Source organism: Hylobates moloch, unplaced genomic scaffold, assembly GCF_009828535.3.
Source record: "Hylobates moloch isolate HMO894 unplaced genomic scaffold, HMol_V3 SCAFFOLD_1, whole genome shotgun sequence".
NCBI classification, from domain to species: Eukaryota; Metazoa; Chordata; class Mammalia; order Primates; family Hylobatidae; genus Hylobates; species Hylobates moloch.
In genome coordinates, this window is record NW_026652276.1 from 84,254,824 (window position 1) to 84,274,444 (window position 19,621).

Below are 19,621 nucleotides of genomic sequence, written 5' to 3' on the forward strand. Positions count from 1 at the left end.
CAAGGGGCTGTGGGAAGTGGTCCAAACTTGGCAGGTTTAGAAATGTGAGCAAAGAGTGATCAGACTCTGGGGTTCTCACCAGTAGAACCCACTTGGTAATCTTTATAGACTCTAATGTTGTTGCATTAATTTTACAGTAGAAATGAGAATTGCAGTCAGCCCTCCATCTCTGCAGGTTTTGCATTTGTGAATTCAAACAACTTCATATAGAAAATATTTTAAAATAAATAACATAGAACAACAAAAATACAAATAAAAATATAGCATAACTATTTATATAGCATTTACCTTGTATTAGGTATTATAAATAAGTTAGAGACGATTTAAAGCATACAGGAGGATGTGCATAGGTTATTTGCAGACACTACACCATTTTCTATGAGACACTTTAGTATCCATACAGTTTGGTATCCATGGAGGTCCTGGAACCAGTCCCCTGCAGATACTGAGAGATGACTGTATTTAGTAATAGGACCTTTTGGGGCAATGTTGATTACTTTTAATTACATATATACACATATACACAATATATACATATATACACATATATATATATGTATATATATACACTCATTGTAAAAATGCAGTGATTTTATTACAGTTAAAGCTAAAGTCCCCTTTGACACTAACCTCCAATTGCAGCATCCTCTTCAGTTTGGTCTACGTGTGGGCCTTTAGGCTTTTTTTCTCGAGAGAGAGCACACGCACAAGAGAGGGGGGTAGTATTGTTTGAAGTCTGTTCATGTTTATAAAATGGTATCATATGGTATGTATCATAGTGCAACTTGCTTTTTTCACTCAATAATATATGTTGGAGGTGAAACTACATTATTTGTGTCTACTATGCATAGAAACTCCTTCTTCACCCCAAGCTCTTGGAGAAGTAAGATAGCATAGATATCCTTAGATTCCTAACAAAATGCAAGTTTTTCCATGTGGGGGTTGTGTGCTATGATTGACACCTCAGTAGCTGGTCTGGGGCACCGGTCAACTGCAGTTAATGTGAACTTAGAGCCAGTGCAGAAACTTTAAAGTGGGCATGTGTTTTCTTCCTCACTTTGTCACATATACCTCAATCTACTGACCATTTTGACTTGGAGGTTGTTCTTTTTTTTTTTTTTTGAGACGGAGTCTCGCTCTGTCACCCAGGCTGGAGTGCAGTAGCGCAATCTCGGCTCACTGCAAGCTCCGCCTCCTGGGTTCACGCCATTCTCCTGCCTCAGCCTCTCCAAGTAGCTGGGACTACAGGCACCCGCCACCACGCCCGTCTAATTTTTTGTATTTTTAGTAGAGACGGGGTTTCACCGTGGTCTCGAACTCCTGACCTCGTGATCCGCCCGCCTTGGCCTCCCAAAGTGCTGGGATTACAAGCGTGAGCCACCGCGCCCTGCCTGGTTGTTCTTGATAATAGTTGTCATCTCATACAGGTGAGCCTAGATTTAAATATAGGGGAAAAGCAGGTGAAAACCATGTGTTTGCTTCTAATACTACCATGCATTATATGCAGGACTGTGATCTATAATGTAATCACTTAATGCTCTTTCAGCAAATAATGTATTGAATATCTAACAGGGACCAGATACTATTTTAGGCAGTCTGGACAAACAGAGATGATCCGCTAAAGGCCTTGTTTTCATGGAGCATATATCCTAATTGTAGACGTGAACAATAGGAAAGTTAATAAATATATAGTATAATGCCACACAGTGAGATGTACCACAAAGGAAAATAATTACAATGAGAGAGTGAAGAATAATTGGGGGTAGAGGGAACTACTTTAGATGACATTGCCACTGATGGTCTCTCTGCAGAGGCCTGAATAAATCTATAGCCCTTAATCTAGTGTATGACAGATGTTTAATAAACATTGTAATAAGCTCTTAAATAAATTAGAGAAACAGTAGGGACAAACACAAAGTATAATAGTAGTACAAGGGAAAGGAAAGATCATCTCTGTCTGGATTAGGAGAAGCTCCAGTAGGATGATTAAGATGAGACTGAAAAATAAGTAGGTATTGGTCAGAGGCAACAGTAGAGAAAGGCCTTCCAAGCATAGGTAATAGTGTGTGTACTATTTCAAATGAGAGAGATATGAAAGACCATGTCAGTTTCCTATTGCTGAAAAAACATTACCACAATCTTAGAGACTTAAACAATCCAAGTTTATGATCTTACAATTCTGGAGGTCAGACATCCAAAATAACAGCAAGCTGTGGGCAGGGCTGAATTCCTTTGGAGCCTCTATGGGAGAATCTGTTTCCTTTCCTTTTCTAGCATCTAGAGGCTACCTGCATTCTTTGGGTCATGGTTTTATTCCTCTATCTTCAATGCCAGAAGCGTGACATCTTCAAACCTTCCTGCTTTCTGACCTCTGCTTCTGTCATCACATCTCTGATTCTGACCTTCCTGCCCTCTTCTAGTAAGGGCCCTTCTGATTATATTAGGCCCACCTGGATAAGCCAGGCTAATCTTTTACATAACATCAGCTGATTAGCAATCTAAATTATCTTTGCCACCTTAATTCCCCTTTGCCACATAACATAACATAATCATAGGTTCTGAGGATTAGGACCTACATGGACATCTTTGAGGCACTATTTTTTGCCTTTCACAAGCATTGTCCGTTCAGGGATCTGCAAATGGTTTGGGAATGCTCAAGGGTAATGTACAAATAAGGTAATAGGTAATGAAGGGGCTAGACAGTCAAGAGCTAGATTGTCCTGGAGAGCAATTAGAAATAATTTGGTAGGTCAGGGAGTTCTGTGATGTATTTGGGTGTTTGAGACATCACTCATCCAGGCAATTGTGTGATGGTAGCTGGGCTAGAAGAGCAGATAAAAGGATATTGATAAAATTCTACATATAGGATATGGAAGGAGTGAATTATATAATACCCTGCAGCTGTCGGAGAGGTTAGGCATAAAAGGGACCAAGGGGAAGCAGGTGAACCTCTTACATCAAGTCCAGGTATGTAGGATGGGAAAGTAGACTCCCAAATTTTGTCAGAAAATTGACAAATCTTAAGTTTAAGCATGTCCAAAATGGCAAGTCATGTAGGAGGATAAATGGTAAGTCTTTCCAAAGCAGAGGATTACTTTCATTATTCTTTCTTTATGGATCCCACATTCAAGGGGAAAAATTAGAGGCAAAACAGCATTTCTTCATAACTAAGTACTTAGTTTCCCTAAGGTGATTTGTCAAAACTCAAAACTCCCAGTCATAGTTTCTGGTCAGAATTTCTGACACAGTCAGTGGAAGCTGTGTGAATTCGTCTATTTCCCTCCCAAAAACTCTGGATAATACCCATTTTTATGTAGCATATACCTAATTTATGCCTTTTCTCTTGGGGTTTTGGAATTATTAAAATAGTTTGGAGGATGTAGAGGGAGTAAGGGCATGAGAGGCTCCACTGCAGTTACCTTCACTCTCTGTGGGGCTCTGAAGTCCCACGGAAACTGGGCCCTTTTAGGTTGTTTGCTGTGGTTAGCTCTTTTCTTTCTCCCGGACTGTGTTCCCCAGACTGGAAAAGCCTGTGGGATGTATAGATCTGTATTTGAATTATTTTATTAGCAAGGTTGATTGAGACTCTCTACTTTGAGCTGTTTTAAAAATAGAGAAAATCACATAGGTTGACTATATGTGGAACTGGTTCATAAGCAAATTTATATGAATTATAAAGAAGGCAGAGATTTGATAGATTTTATTTTTCTGGTTATGAATTTTCTTTAATTTCTGTCTTTGATTCTTGTACTGGTTGAATGAATATATATATGTATACATGCCATTTTCAGTCATTAAAGGCACGTGTGTGTGTATATGTGTACATATATGAACACACAAATAGAATGATATGGAAAGATGGCCAAGTTACATTATTAAATAACTTGTGGAATTCTATATATGTCATTATTATACTATATAAAATTGGATATATATAAGTACTTACAAATGCATAGAAATTCTTTGAAATAATACAAAATAAAACCTTGAAAATGACTACCAGGGCTAAATGCACCTGCTCCTCCAGCTCTTCTGTTAGAGGTAAGTAGGACTGAAAATCTTAGTTCTTACCACACTATTTTCTATACAGTTTATTGTTTTAACCGGTACATTTGTAACTAAAGAATAGTTTAAACTAAATTATTTACTTATTTCCCACAGAGCATTAAAAAATGACCTGGTGAATATTCTAATGTTAACATTTTAAAGTGCTATACAGTGCAACAAGTGTATTTTAATATAGTCTGCCTTTTAGTAGAAGGTTAGTAAGAATCAATTCAGTATCAATATCATGAATTACACTTACATATGTTTATATCTTAAAGGATTCTTGATGTCATGAAATCCAGTTTCTTTTTTAATTGGTAAAATAGGCATACCATGGTAGTGTTTTTCCAGAATATAGTAAAATAGCTATTGCCTCTGCTTAGTACTTTTAAAACTGTGTTTTTCTTCTTCCTATAAGAAAAGTTTAGAAATTATGCTCAAGCATAAAGTAGTAATCAAAATTAAGTATAATCCTACTACCCGGAAATTGCCAGTGTTAAATATTTGCTATGCAGAATTAGACTAGTTTCTTTCTATTCAATTTTTTTTAAATTTTCCGTAATCAACTTTGGTAGGTTTTTTTTTACAGTCTATGTCCTACAAACTTCTTATGTAGTTTATTCCTAGATATTTTGTTTTTCATTTGTTTTGAGTGAGATCTTTCCCATAATATTTGAATTGGTCATATTTATTATGTGACTGAGCACTTTGTTTAACCATTTATATTAGTTCTAATAGTACATCTTTTGGTTCCATTAGTTTTTTCAGGACAATAAATTTATCTTACACAAACTACGGTGCATAATGTTTTATAATGAAAGTGATATGTAACACTCTGCTTAAAATTTAAAAATGAATTCTGGATGTTAGAAAAATACTGCTTCAGCTGGACTTTGGCCATAATATTTGAATGAAAATGTTATGGGATCTTTCATATGAAAATGACCAAGATCACATACCTAGTCAGTAGCAAAAGAACTTTAGTTTCAAAATCTTTCATTATAATACAAGAATCTCTAAAAATGAAGGCTTATTTTATAATCAATATCATGGCCAACTTTTATTATTTGATAGATTAATTTTTTTACAATAATTTGATACCACATCCAAGATGTTTCTACATGTATATATTTTTAAAATTTAATTTAATTTAATTTTAAGTGCCGGGATATACGTGCAGGACATGCAGGTTTGTTACATAGGTAAATGTGTGCTGCACGTATGGTTTGCTGCACATATCAACCCATCACCTAGGTATTAAGCCCCACTTGCTTTAGCTATCTATCCTGATACTCTCCCTCCACTAACCCCCTGACAGGCCAACCTCAGGCCAGTATCCCTGATGAATATTGATGTAAAAATCCTCAATAAAATACTGGCAAACTGAATCCAACAGCACATCAAAAAGCTTATCCACCATGATCATGATCAAGTCGGCTTCATCCCCAGGATGAAAGGCTGGTTCAACAAATTAATAAACGTAATTCATCACATAAACAGAACTAAAGACAAAACCAGATGATTATCTCAATAGACACAGAAAAGGCCTTTGATAAAATTCAACATCCTTTCATGTTAAAAACTCTTAACAAACGATGTATTAATGAAACATACCTCAAAATAGTAAGAGCCATTTATGACAAACCCACAGCTAATATCATACTGAATGGGCAAAAGCTGGAAGAATTCCCTTTGAAAACTGGCGGAAGACAAGGATGCTCTCTCCTACCATTCCTGTTCAACATAATATTGGAAGTTCTGACCAGGGCAATCAGGCATGAGAAATATATGAAGAAATAAAGAATATTCAAATAGGAAGAAAGGAAGTAAAACTGTCTGTGTGTGCAGACGACATGATCCTGTATCTTGAAAACCCCATTGTCTCAGCCCAAAAGCTTCTTTTTTTTTTTTTTTTTTTTTTGAGATGGAGTCTCACTCTATCGCCCAGGCTGGAGTGCAGTGGTGCAATCTCGGCTCACTGCAAGCTCCGCCTCCCGGGTTCACGCCATTCTCCTGCCTCAGCCTCTCCGAGTAGCTGGGACTACAGGCGCCCGCCACCACGCCCGGCTAATTTTTTGTATTTTTAGTAGAGATGGGGTTTCACTGTGGTCTCGATCTCCTGACCTCGTGATCCGCCCGCCTCAGCCTCCCAAAGTGCTGGGATTACAAGCGTGAGCCACCGTGCCCGGCCAAGCTTCTTAAGTTGATAAGCAACTTCAGCAAAGTCTCAGGATGCAAATCATTTGCAAAATCACAAGCATTCCTATACACCAACAATAGACAAGCAGAGAGCCAAATCATGAATAAACTCCCATTCACAATTGCTACAAAGAGAATAAAATACCAGGAATACAGCTAACCATGGAAGTGAAGGACCTCTTGAAGTAGAACTACAAACCACTGCTCAAGGAAATAAGAGAGGACACAAACAAATGGAAAAACATTCCATGCTCATGGATAGGAGGAATCAATATTGTGAAAATGGCCATACTGCCCAAAGTAATTTATAGATTCAATGCTATTCCCATTAAACTACCATTGACATTCTTCACAGAATTAGAAAAAAAAAACTACTTTAAACTTTATATGGAACAAAAAAAGAGCCCGTATAGCCAAAACAATACTATTTCTACATATTGGTATTGTTTTTAACATCATTTCGCCTGGCAGAATCCTCATTATAGAAGACTCACCGTTATGGGGTGATTGACTAGTCTACATATTTATAATCAGTTTAGAGTTTAAATGCTATCCATATGTAGTACAACCTTAACCCTAAATATAATCGAATTTTTCCTTCCTCAATGTATTAAAAAAAGATTTTCTTAGAAAAGAGAAGAGTAAGAATATTAACAGTGTTAAAAAAAACAGCCTCCTTATATGAAATGATCTCTCTCTTATTTTTTCACATCTCTAAAGAAGTCCTGATTTTTCCCTGTAGAGACTGTTCATAAATAGATAAATATCATTTATTTATCTATTTTACAAAAGTTTAGATTCCCCATCAACTCTGTAATAATTAACTTTTCACTAAAATATTTTTCAACCCTCTAGCAATAGTGACACTATCATTCCATTATGTATCAAAGTGTTCTTCCTATGCCATAAGAAATTTCTTACAAAAGTATTAAGATATTTTCCATAATTGAGTAGATCTAAAAGGCTTAACATTTTGATAACATTCTTAGGCAATTTCTAAAATGTCACTTAATGTGAATATGGAATAATTTATAAAACTGTTCTTAAATTATTTAACATAAAAAATTCTGTTCAAGTAGCAGTTACGCAGCCAACAGTATTTTAACTACAGGCTGAAGTGGCCACTTTGAATTTCTCACTAGTAAGCATAAAATGGAAATAGCCTGGATGATGTATACTTCTTTGGGAATCAGGAAATGTTGGTTTTAATACAGTTTCATAAATCCCTTATCTGAAATATGTGGAGCCAGATAGTTTTTAGGTTTTTCAGATTTTTAGAAATGGGATAAAGAACATATGCCCATTATTTTTTGCAACCCTGGTAGGGCCCAGGCATCATCCCATAATTAAACAGATTAATATTTTTACATAAATATATGAACGTTCACATTCATAGTGTAAACTTCAGTTTGGGTCAGGTTTGCCACCAAATGATTGCAGCTCAGGTTGGATTTGGCCATGGTATTAATTATGAAATAAACCTTCATTTTCAGAGATTTTTGTATTATAATGTGAGATTTTGAAACTGAAAGTTTTGCTACTGACTAGGTGTATGATTTTGGTCATTTTTCTGAGCCTCAATCATCTCAAGTGCTAAAATGAGAACTGAACTAAGTAAATTACTTGTGAACTTCTCAGATTCTAAATCTGAATGTCTAATCATTTCTCTCATATAAGAGACATTACAATGAAATCAGTTTTATAATACCTCATTTTAATAACTCTTTAGTTCACAGGCCCTCAACATTTTTGAAAGGCAAGTAGAAATTATACATGATTTATATATAACAAAGTATGCAGATCAGGAAGTATTTCTACTTGGTCTTCTAAATAGTTGGAACCAAATGAGGTTTCCAGTTCATGAAGACAGATTTGGCTACAACTTTGATTTCCAGAATATATTCTAATGTCAGATTTCTTATGGCCATAATTAAAATTTGAAGTACATAGAGATGGTGAGAAACATGTTATGGCTTGCATGATTTTCTTCTGAAAACCAGGAGGAACAAATGAGACAGGGTTAGACCAAGGCAGCCAAAAGGGAATCTGCAAAACCCTATTTTGTTTCAGAACCTCAATGTTTGAGTCTCAATGCCAAAAAAAATGAGGCCTAAATCTAAAGGGACTGGCTCTCCAATGAAAGAAAACTACCCAACTAACCAATAAAAGGACAGGGGAGGTCTCCTATGAGATAAAGATGGCAAACTTGGACAGCTAAGCTATGGGTGGCAGAATTAAATGAAAACTAGGGAGGGGATGCAGTAGGCCAGAGCTAACAAACCAGCATAGATTTATTTCTGGAGGCGTGCTTTGTCTGGTACTTGTGTTATAAAAAGGAAAAAGGTATATTTGATTATCTTTGGGTGTGGAATGCTCTTCAGTTTTCCATATTTTCTGCCACTCCTATGGTCTTGCTCCTTGTCATTTCTCTCCTTTAACTTACTGATGGCTGCTGAGTGAATTTACATTTGCCACTCCTGTCTGTAGGTTATACTCTTAAAGCAGATTAAAATAAATGGGAAGGCTATGGTAGGGAGGGGGAGGCTATAGTAAGGACTTAAGAATTCTTGGTAACTTGGCAGAGTTTCCAAAAGTCATGGACCTTAACTATCTTCTCCTCCTTTTAAGAAGGTTTAGGTTACTGAAAGGGCCACTAGACATGGGTAGTTCAACCTAGTGGATATGGAACACAAACTTTTGAAAAGTGAGTACTGTTATTTAAAGAGCCACCTGAAGAGCGTGGAGTGGAAGATGTTTAGCAGGCATCTATACCTGTGAAAGGGAGAAGAAGGAAGTGGGATTGGGCAGATGAAGACAACAACTTCAATGCAGGTCCAAGAAAGTCTAGGCCAGCGTGGCAGGAAGCTCCAGAGCAAATATTACGTATCAGAGTGTCCTACATTGGGGCCAAATAGCTTTACACCCCTGCCTTGCTCAGTCATTGGGTATGGGCTGCCCCAGAAAGCATATGCCTTTGGACGAGGCTCTTCTCTGGAGCTGAGTCCTAACCTGAAGGGGGTGACAGCTGGAGGCTATCCGCAGACTGCATTCCCACAGCAAGGCAGCGAGTCCTTTGATCTGGCTGGTGCATCTCTGTATCTACCAAAAGTGCCATATTACTTGTAATAGAAGTAGTGAATAATTTATTCTTCAATTTAGGTAATTTCTTTCCTCCCAGGAACACAAAATAAAACACATAGCAACTTTCTAATAACAAATGTTTTATCAGTCACTGGAACAATCCAGCGGAGGAGGATTAAGAGGGAATAAATAGAAAGGACAGGACTAAGAACAAGAAAGGCACAGAAGAAACACTAACAGAGGGAGGCTTCAAGCAAATTTTAATAAAATTAAAAGCATTATGGCACCCAGTCCTGGGTCTTATTTTTAAAAATACTTCAAGTAACACAGCTTTAAAAACATTTATAAAATAATATTATGAAATATTAGTTCTCTCTTGTTTCCTTAACAGATACGGAAAACATGAATCAAAGAGACCGAACATTCATGACAATTCAGAGAAATGATAGCTCAGGTATTTTTCATACTTCCAACTCTGTTTTATTATTTACAGTGGATTATGTACTTTTGAAATGATATACAATGGGAATGTTGATTTTTCAAAATTTTAATAATGGAAAGCTCACTTTCTGGTTACATTGAATGACTGGCCAGTTCTTTAATGGGTTTGTTTTAATCCTCAATAGTGGTCAGGATACCCTTGCTTTCTTCTTCTTTTTTTTTTTTTATTATACTTTAAGTTCTGGGGAACATGTACAGAATGTGAAGGTTTGTTACATAGGTATACACATACCATGGTGGTTTGATGCACCCATCAACCCGTCATCTACATTAGGTATTTCTCCTAATGATATCCCTTCCCTAGCCCTCCACCCCCTGACAGGCCCCAGTGTGTGATGTTCCCCTCCCTGTGTCCATGTGTTCTCATTGTTCAACTCCCACTTATGAGTGAAAATATGCTGTGTTTGGTTTGCTGTTCTTGTGTTAGTTTGCTGAGAGTGATGGTTTCCAGCTTCATCCATGTCCCTGCAAAGGACATGAACTCATTCTTTTGTATGGCTGCATTGTATTCCATGGTGTATATGTGCCATGTTTTCTTTATCCAGTCTATCATTGATGGGAATTTGTGTCGGTTCCAAGTCTTTGCTATTGTGAACAGTGCCGCAATAAATGTATGTGTGCATGTGTCTTTATAGTAGAATGATTTATAATCCTCTGGGTATATACCCAGTAATGGGCTTGCTGGGTCAAATGGTATTTCTGGTTCTAGATCCTTGAGGAATCACCACACTCTCTTCCACAATGGTTGAACTAATTTACACTCCCACCAACAGTGTAAAAGCGTTCCTATTTCTTCACATCTTCTCCAGCATCTGTTGTTTCCTGACTTTTTAATGATTGTTATTCTAACTGGCATGAGATGGTATCTCATTGTGGTTTTGATTTGGATTTCTCTAATGACCAGAGATGACGAGCATTTTTTCATATGTTTGTTGGCCACATAAATGTCTTCTTTTGAGAAGTGTCTGATCATATCCTTTGCCACTTTTTGATAGGGTTGATTTTTTCTTGTAAATTTGTTTAAGTTCTTTGTAGATTCTGGATATCAGCCCTTTGTCAGATGGGTAGATTGAAAAAATTTTCTCCCATTCTGTAGGTTGTCTGTTCACTCCGATGATAGTTTCTTTTGCTGTGTAGAAGCTCTTCAATTAGATCCCATTTGTCAATTTTGGCTTTTGTTGCCATTGATTTTGGTGTTTTAGTTATGAAGTCTTTGCCCATGACTATGTACTGAATGATATTGCCTAGGTTTTCTTCTAGGGTTGTTATGAGTTTAAGTCTTATGCTTAAGTCTTTAATCCATCTTGAGTTAATTTTTATATAAGGTATAAGGAAAGGGTCCAGTTTCAGTTTTCTGCACATGGCTAGCCAGTTTTCCCAACACCATTTATTAAGTAGGGAATCCTTTCCCCATTGCTTGTTTTTGACAGGTTTGTCAAAGATCAGATGGTTTTAGAAGTGTGGTGTTATTTCTGAGGCCTCTGTTCTGTTCTATTCGTCTATATCTCTGTTTTGGTACCAGTACCATAATGTTTTGGTTACTGTAGCCTTGTAGTATAGTTTGAAGTCAGGTAGCATGATGCCTCCAGCTTTCTTCTTCTTGCCCAGGATTGTCTTGGCTATGCGGGCTCTTTTTTGGTTCCATATAAAGTTTAAAGTAGTTTTTTCCAATTCTGTGAAGAAAGTCAATGGTAGCTTGATAGGGATAGCATTGACTCTATAAATCACTTTGGGCAGTATGGCCATTTTCACGATATTCATTCTTCCTATCCATGAGCATGGAATATTTTTCCATTTGTTTGTGTCCTCTCTTATTTCCTTGAGTAGTGGTTTGTAATTCTCCTTGAAGAGGTCCTTCACATCACTTGTAAGTTGTATTCCTAGGTATTTTATTCTCTTTGTAGCAATTGTGAATGGGAGTTCACTCATGATTTGGCTTTTTCTATTATTGGTGTATAGGAATGCTTGTGATTTTTGCACATTGATTTTGTATCCTAAGACTTTGCTGAAGTTGCTTATCAGCTTAAAGACATTTTGGGCTGAGACGATGGGGTTTTCTAAATATACATTCATGTCATCTGCAAACAGAGACAATTTAACTTCCTCTCTTCCTATTTGAATACCCTTTATTTCTTTCTCCTGCCTGATTGCCCTGGCCAGAACTTCCAACACTATGTTGAATAGGAGTGGTGAGAGAGGGCATCCTTGTGTTGTGCCAGTTTTCAAAGGGAATGCTTCCAGTTTTTGCCCATTCAGTATGATATTGGTTGTGGGTTTATCATAAATAGCTCTTATTATTTTGAGATATGTTCCATCAATATCTAGTTTATGGAGAGTTTTTAGCATGAAGGGTGTTGAATTTTGTCAAAGGCCTTTTGTGCATCTATTGAGATAATCATATGGTTTTTGTCATTGGTTCTGTTTGTGTGATGGATTACGTTTATTGATTAGCATATGTTGAACCAGACTTGCATCCCAGATATGAAGCCGACTTGATCGTGGTGGATAAGCTTTTTGATGTGCTACTGGATTTGGTTTGCCAGTATTTTGTTGAGGATTTTCGCATCGATTTTCATCAGGGATATTGGCCTGAAATTTTCTTTTTTTGTGGTGTCTCTGCCAGGTTTTGGTATCAGGATGATGCTGGCCTTATAAAATGAGTTAGGGAGGATTCCCTCTTTTTCTATTATTTGGAATAGTTTCAGAAGGAATGGTACCAGCTCCTCCTTGTACCTCTGGTAGAATTCGGCTGTGAATCCATCTTGTCCTGGACTTTTTTTGGTTGGTAGGCTATTACTGCCTCAATTTCAGAACTTGTTATTGTTCTGTTCAGGTATTCAACTTCTTCCTGGTTTAGACTTGGGAGGGTGTATGTGTCCAGGAACTTATACATTTCTTCTAGATTTTCTAGTTCATTTGCATAGAGGTATTTATAGTATTCTGTGATGGTAGTTTGTATTTCTGTGGGATCAGTGGTGATATACCCTTTATCATTTTTTATTGTGTCTATTTGATTTTTCTCTCTTTTCTTGTTTATTAGTCTGGCTAGCGGTCTATTTTGTTAATTTTTTCAAAAAATCAGCTCCTGGATTCATGGATTTTTTTGAATGGTTTTTTGTGTCTCTATCTCCTTCAGTTCTTCTCTGATCTTAGTTATTTCTTGTCTTCTGCTAGCTTTTGAATTTGTTTGCTCTTGCTTCTCTAATTCTTTTTATTGTGATGTTAGGGTGTCAATTTTAGATCTTTCCCATGCTTTCTCTTGTGGGCATTTAGTGCTATAAATTTCCCTCTACACACTGCTTTAGCTGTTTCCCAGAGATTCTGGTACATTGTGTCTTTGTTCTCATCGGTTTCAAAGAACGTCTTTATTTCTGCCTTCATTTTATTATTTACCCAGTAGTCATTCAGGAGCAGGTTGTTCAGTTTCCATGTAGTTGTGCAGTTTTGAGTGAGTTTCTTAATGCTGAGTTCTAAATTGATTGCACTGTGATCTGAGAGACTGCTATAATACCTATTCTTTTGCATTTGCTGAGGAGTGTTTTACTTCTAACTCTGTGGTCAATTTTAAAGTAAGTGCGATGTGGTGCTGAGAAGAATATATATTCTGTTGATTTGGGGTGGAGAGTTCTGTAGCTGTCTGTTAAGTCTGCTTGGTCCAGAGCTGTGTTCAAGTCCTGAATATCCTTGTTAATTTTCTTTCTTGTTGTTCTGTCTAATATTGACAGTAGGGTGTTAAAGTCTCCCATTATTATTGTGTGGGAGTCTAAGTCTCTTTGTAGATCTCCAAGAACTTGTGTTATGAATCTGGGTGGTCCTGTATTGGGTGCGTATATATTTAGGATAGTTAGCTCTTCTTGTTGAATTGATCCCTTTAGCATTATGTAATGCCCTTCTTTGTCTCTTTTGATTTTTGTTAGTTTAAAGTCTGTTATGTCAGAGACTAAATTGCAATCCCTGCTTTTTTTTTGCTTTCCATTTGCTTGGTAAATATTCCTCCATCCCTTTATTTTGAGCCTATGTATATCTTTGCATATGAGATGGATATCCTGAATACAGCACACTGAAGGGTCTTGACTCTTTATTCAATTTGTCAGTCTGTGTCTTTTAATTAAGGGCATTTATCCCATTTACATTTAAGGTTAGTATTGTTATGTGTGAATTTGATCCTGCCATCATGATGCTAGCTGGTTATTTTGTCTGTTGATGTTTCTTCATAGTTCTAATGGTCTTTACAATTTGGTACATTTTTGCAGTGGCTGGTACCGGTTATTCCTTTCCATGTTTAGTGCTTCCTTCAGGAGCTCTTGTAAGGCAGGCCTGGTGGTGACAGAATCTCTCAGCATTTGCTTGTCTGTAAAGGATTTTATTTCTCCTTCACTTATGAAGCTTAGTTTGGCTGGATATGAAATTCTGGGTCGAAAATTCTTTTCTTTAAGAATGTTGAATATTGGCCCCCATTGTCTTCTGGCTTGTAGGATTTCTGCAGAGAGATCCGCTGTTAGTCTGATGGGCTTCCCTTTGTGGGTAACCAACGTTTCTCTCTGACTGTCCTTAATATTTTTTCCTTCATTTCTACCTTGGTGAATCTGATGATTATGTGTCTTGGGGTTGCTCTTCTCAAGGAGTATCTTTGTGGTGTTCTCTGTATTTCCTGAATTTGAATGTTGGCCTGTCTTGCTTGGTTGTGGAAGTTCTCCTGGATAATATCCTGAAGAGTGTTTTCCAACTTGGTTCCATTCTCCCTGTCACTTTCAGGTATACCTATCAAACGCAGGTTTGGTCTTTACACATAGTCCCATATTTCTTGGTGGCTTTGTTTGTTCCTTTTCATTCTCTTTTCTCTAATCTTGTCTTCACACTTTATTTTAGTAAGTTGATATTGAGTCTCTGATATCGTTTCTTCTGCTTGATCGATTTAGCTATTGATAGTTGTGTATTCTTCACGAAGTTCTTGTGCTATGTTTTTCAGCTCTATCAGGTCATTTATGTTCTTCTCTAAACTGGTTATTCTAGTTAGCAGTTCGACTAAGTTTTTTCAAGGTTCTTAGCTTCCTTGCATTAGGTTAGAAATGTTCCTTTAGCTCGGGGGAGTTTGTTATTACCCGCCTTCTGAAGCCTGCTTCTGTCAATTTGTCAAATTCATTTTCCATCCAGTTTTGTTCCCTTGCTGACGAGGTGTTGTGATCCTTTGGCGTGGAAGAGGCGTTCTGGCTTTTGGAATTTTCAGCCTTTTTGCCTGGCTTCTCCCCATTTTCGTGGATTTATCTATCTTTGGTCTTTGATGTTGGTGAGCTTCGGCTGGGGTTTCTGAGTGGACATCCTTTTTGTTGATGTTGATGCTATTCCTTTCTGTTTGTTAGTTTTCCTTCTAACAGTCAGGACCCTCTGCTGCAGGTCTGCTGGAGTTTGCTGGAGGTCCACTCCAGACCCTGTTTATCTGGGTATCACCAGTGGAGGCTGCAGAACAGCAAAGGTTGCTGCGTCTTCCTTCCTCTGGAAGCTTTGCCCCAGAGGGGCACCCACCAGATGCCAGCTGGAGCTCTCCTGTATGAGGTGTCTGTCTGCCCCTGCTGGGAGGTGTCTCCCAGTCAGGAGACATAGGGGTCAGGGACCCAGTTGAGGAGGCAGTCTGACCCCTAGCAGAGCTCGAACACTATGCTTGGAGATCCGCTGCAAGGAGCTGACAGGCAGGGATGTCTAAGTTTGCTGAAGCTGAACTCACAGCCGCCCCTTCCTCCAAGTGCTTTGTCCTAGGGTGATGGGAGTTTTATCTATAAGCCCCTGACTGAGGCTGCTGCCTATTGTTCAGAGATGCCCTGTCCATAGAGGAGGAATCTACAGAGGTAGTCTGTCTACAGCAGATTTGCTGAGCTGCAGAGGGCTCCGCCCAGTTGGAACTTCCCTGTGGCTTTGTTTACACTGTGAGGGGGAAACCGCCAACTCAAGCCTTAGTAATGGTAGATGTGCCTACCCCCACAAAAGCTCAATCATTCCTGGTCAACTTCAGACTGCTGTGCTGGCAGTGAGAATTTCAAGCCAGTGGATCTTAGCTTCCTGGGCTTCATGTGGGTGGGATCCACAGAGCTAGATCACTTGACTCCCTGACTTCAGCCCCCTTTCCAGGGGAGTGAATGGTTCTGTCTCACTGGCATTCCAGGCGCCACTAGGGTATGAAAAAAACTCCTGCAGCTAGCTCGGTGTCTGCTGTAATGGCTGCCCAGTTTTGTGCTTGAAACCCAGGGCCCTGGTGGCATAGGCATTCGAGGAAATCTCCTGGTCTGTGGGTTGCAAAGACCATGGGAAAAAGCGTAGTATTTGGGCTGGGGTGCACCATTCCTCACGGCACAGTCCCTCATGGCTTCCCTTGGCTAGGGGAGGGAGTTTCCCCAACTTCTTGTGCTTCCCTGGTGAGGTAATGCCCCACCCTGCTTCGGCTTGCTGTCTGTGGGCTGCACCCATGGCCTAACCAGTCCCAATGAGATAAGCCAGTTACCTCAGTTGGAAATGCAGAAATCACCCACCTTCTGCATCCATCTAGCTGGGTGCTGCAGACCGGAGCTGTTCCTATTTGGCCATCTTGCCAGGTCTCCCTACCCTTGCTTTCTTTCACTGTGATTGGCCTGAAATCATTTAAGAGCTTCCTATAGTCATGTGATCCATGATTTACTTAATAAATCCAATTACTTTATATGACACAGATGAATTATTCATATAATTGAGGTGGAAGTACATGTTTTGTTTGATTTACTCAAGTTATTGTACTTTATGCTACTTGAACTTAGAGTAACCCTTACTTATGTTTTACTTTATGATGTGGTTTTCATATCATACCAGACTAGGACATTGTATGTATTTGGATATAGATTACTCAGACATTTTACATCATTTTAATATTTTTCAACATATTAAATTTTAGCTTTCAGTTTCCACTGTTTTTTCAAATTTAATTAAAATTATTTAGATTTTTCTAAGTTAAAAATACATCTATGACTGAAAAATATATTTATATAATTTGATTTATAATGATGTGATACTTAATATTCACAGTTGATGTCTATCACATTTTAAATAAAAAGAATGGGTTAATAGTCGTTGTACTTTGTAGCTTGGTATTATAATTTTCTAAAATCTTCAATATACAGTACTAACTTAGATGAAAGCATTCCCTCTGTACCCTTTCAGAAGTAATGCTGTGCAAGAAATAAAGTGGCTATATTATAATAATTTCTAGAAATAGAGGCCTCAAATATATTATCAGTATTGTAATATATTATTTCTTATATTTGCTTAAAAATATTTAAAAATAAGATCTGAATTCAACATGTTGCCCTAATTATATTTTGACTTCCAATAACATGATATTCTTTCTTTGTCATTTTTCTATTTTTATGACTAATAGATAATCTGGTGTTCCGTATGAAAAATGAGATGAGAAACACCAAGTACAAACCAGTAGACTATCAACAATTGCGTGCATTAACTGAAGCAAAGAAATTAGCTTCTGCCTCTGCAAAGCTAAAGGTTAGAAGTTGTGTGTGTATGTGTTTTTCTAGTTTTAGAAAATTGAATTGCTAGAAAGTATTTACACTGTGAATGTGAAAATAAATGACATTCCAAATAGTTGTTAGAAACTCCCAAGTAGTAATAATAGTGAATAGCAGCTAAGATTTATCGAATGCTCTCGAACACCATTATATAGTTTACATGCGTTCATACATTACCCATTTAATGGGTAAAGAACAACTCTTTGAGGTCTGAATTCAACTTTATTTTTTGAAAGACATTTATTTTATTAGCTTTCAACAACTTTCAACTTAATCTGAAGAATAAAAATTGTTAGTAATTACCAGCCATGGACTATTTGATTAAGGCTCTTTCTCCAACACTATACAAATATGTCCTCAGGTGCTCTCTTTTCTAGAATTCCGTTTTTGGCTTAAATATATGTTCTAAGCCAGGGTGAACCTAGGCTAGATTTGAAAGGAGATTATGTGCAAGTGATTTTGCACAGTATTTTAGGACCATGTGTAGTTTAGCATTACTCACACAGTATGATTCTCTCTTGTGCAAATAATAGAGTTCATTGAAAACAGTATTTTCATTACTTGGCTGCATTAAAAAACAGGTGAGGTGAAGCAACTTGTTACGTAATTTACAAGTTATTTGTATTTAAAATTTTCATGGTTTGTTTTGCCTTTTATTGTTAATATCTTTTTTTATAGAAGGCAATTGTTATGATTTCAAAGCACATTTGATACTCTTTTCTGGAGAGATTACCGTATATTCATGGGACGTATCTCCTCAAACTAAGGCGACCGCTTAAAAGCCAGGGAATTATTTATTTGGTTTATATAACTTTAAAATAAGTTAATGTTATGGGAACATTCAAAGAAATTTTGTGGTAAAGTCACTTATATTACTATTATCCTAACAAAACTTTTCATATTCCTGACATCTGTTTATTGTACACATATATAAACATAAACATAATACATATTTTATTTTTCCCATGATAAACATAGACATGAAATCGTGTATACTTTTCTCCCTAACAGTCTATCACATAATCTTTTAAATATTTAATTGTTCAAGCCAATAAATATTTATTATGTGCCTACTATTTGCCTTGAAGATAGAATGGTAAGCAAAATATAGCCCTTACCTTTATGAAGTTTACTGTTTGCTGGGGGAGGGAGAGGAGTCAGTGTTTATCAAATAAGCCTGGAGTAAAATTATCCCAAGAATAAACTGCAATAAAAACCATGCTGTTTGGTGTATAATAGGATTTGATCTTCACTGAGTGGTTAGGGAAGGCTTTTCTGAGGAAGGGATATTGGAATTGGGATCTCAAGGCCAATAAAGTGTGAAGTTACAATGAGATAGGAGGAATCAGTTCTGGTGTTCTATTGCACAGTAGAGTGAGGATGAATAACAGTAAGGTATTGTATATTACAAAACAGAAGAGAGGCTGTTGAATATACTCCACACAAAGAAATGATAAATGCATGCAACGATGGCCGTGCTAAATACCCTGATTTAACATATATTTTTTATAACTATATATGTATCAAAACATCAAATTGCGCCCATAAATATGCACAGTTACAATATGTCAATTAAAAATATAATACAAAAGAATTAACTAGGTAAAAACAGGAGTGACAAGTACTCCAAAGAGAAAAAGATGCATGCATTATCCCACCCCAATTTTTAGATACTTGAGATGTATTCAATTTTGTGATAATAGAAATTATGCTACTTTAAGCATAGATATTTTCATGTTTTAGAATCCTGTACTCTCATAGGAAAAATTCCCATGATTGGGACATCTGGACCAAAAGTGTGAGTGTCTTTTAGTGTTTTTGAGACCTGTTACCAAATTTCTTTCCCAAGGTATTGTTTTAATAAAGATACCAAACAAATGTATTCTCTACACCCTTGTCAGTATTGGAATAGATAAATAAATATTCATGTATGTATATATACACACTTACATTTCTAATACCATCCATCCATCCATTTGAGATGTACCAAAAAAGACATTTTGGCTGAATGTAGAATGGTTGAGTGTTAAAATCAGTATTTTATCAAAGTGAATTTCTCTTTGGTGATAGACTCATTATGAAAGAATCAATATATTTCAGATTTTTAATTATTGTGGTTTTTACAGTTTGATATCAAGTGCAGGAACAATAATTTCTCAGCACTGTCAGCTGCTAGATGGCTACTGTGGTCTCTGTATTTACGTATTTGTGCGGTTAAACAGATGCTCACATTCAACTGGCATTTTAAA

The 19,621-nt window shown here is 37.1% G+C and overlaps 1 protein-coding gene across 7 annotated transcripts in view; it reads left to right on the forward strand.

The window, feature by feature from the left end:
- The window catches only part of CCDC148 (coiled-coil domain containing 148), a 308,291-nt gene that overhangs the window by 91,939 nt on the left and 196,731 nt on the right, over positions 1–19,621 (forward strand). For 5 of the 7 annotated variants that reach the window (XM_058441815.1, XM_058441814.1, XM_058441820.1 and 2 more), the window contains exons 2-3: positions 9,719–9,781; positions 17,228–17,349. In XM_058441815.1, coding sequence (XP_058297798.1) covers positions 9,719–9,781; positions 17,228–17,349 — 185 coding nt within the window. The remainder of the gene's footprint in view (positions 1–9,718; positions 9,782–17,227; positions 17,350–19,621) is intronic. The other 2 variants (XM_032755656.2, XM_058441825.1) reach the window with 1 other exon arrangement.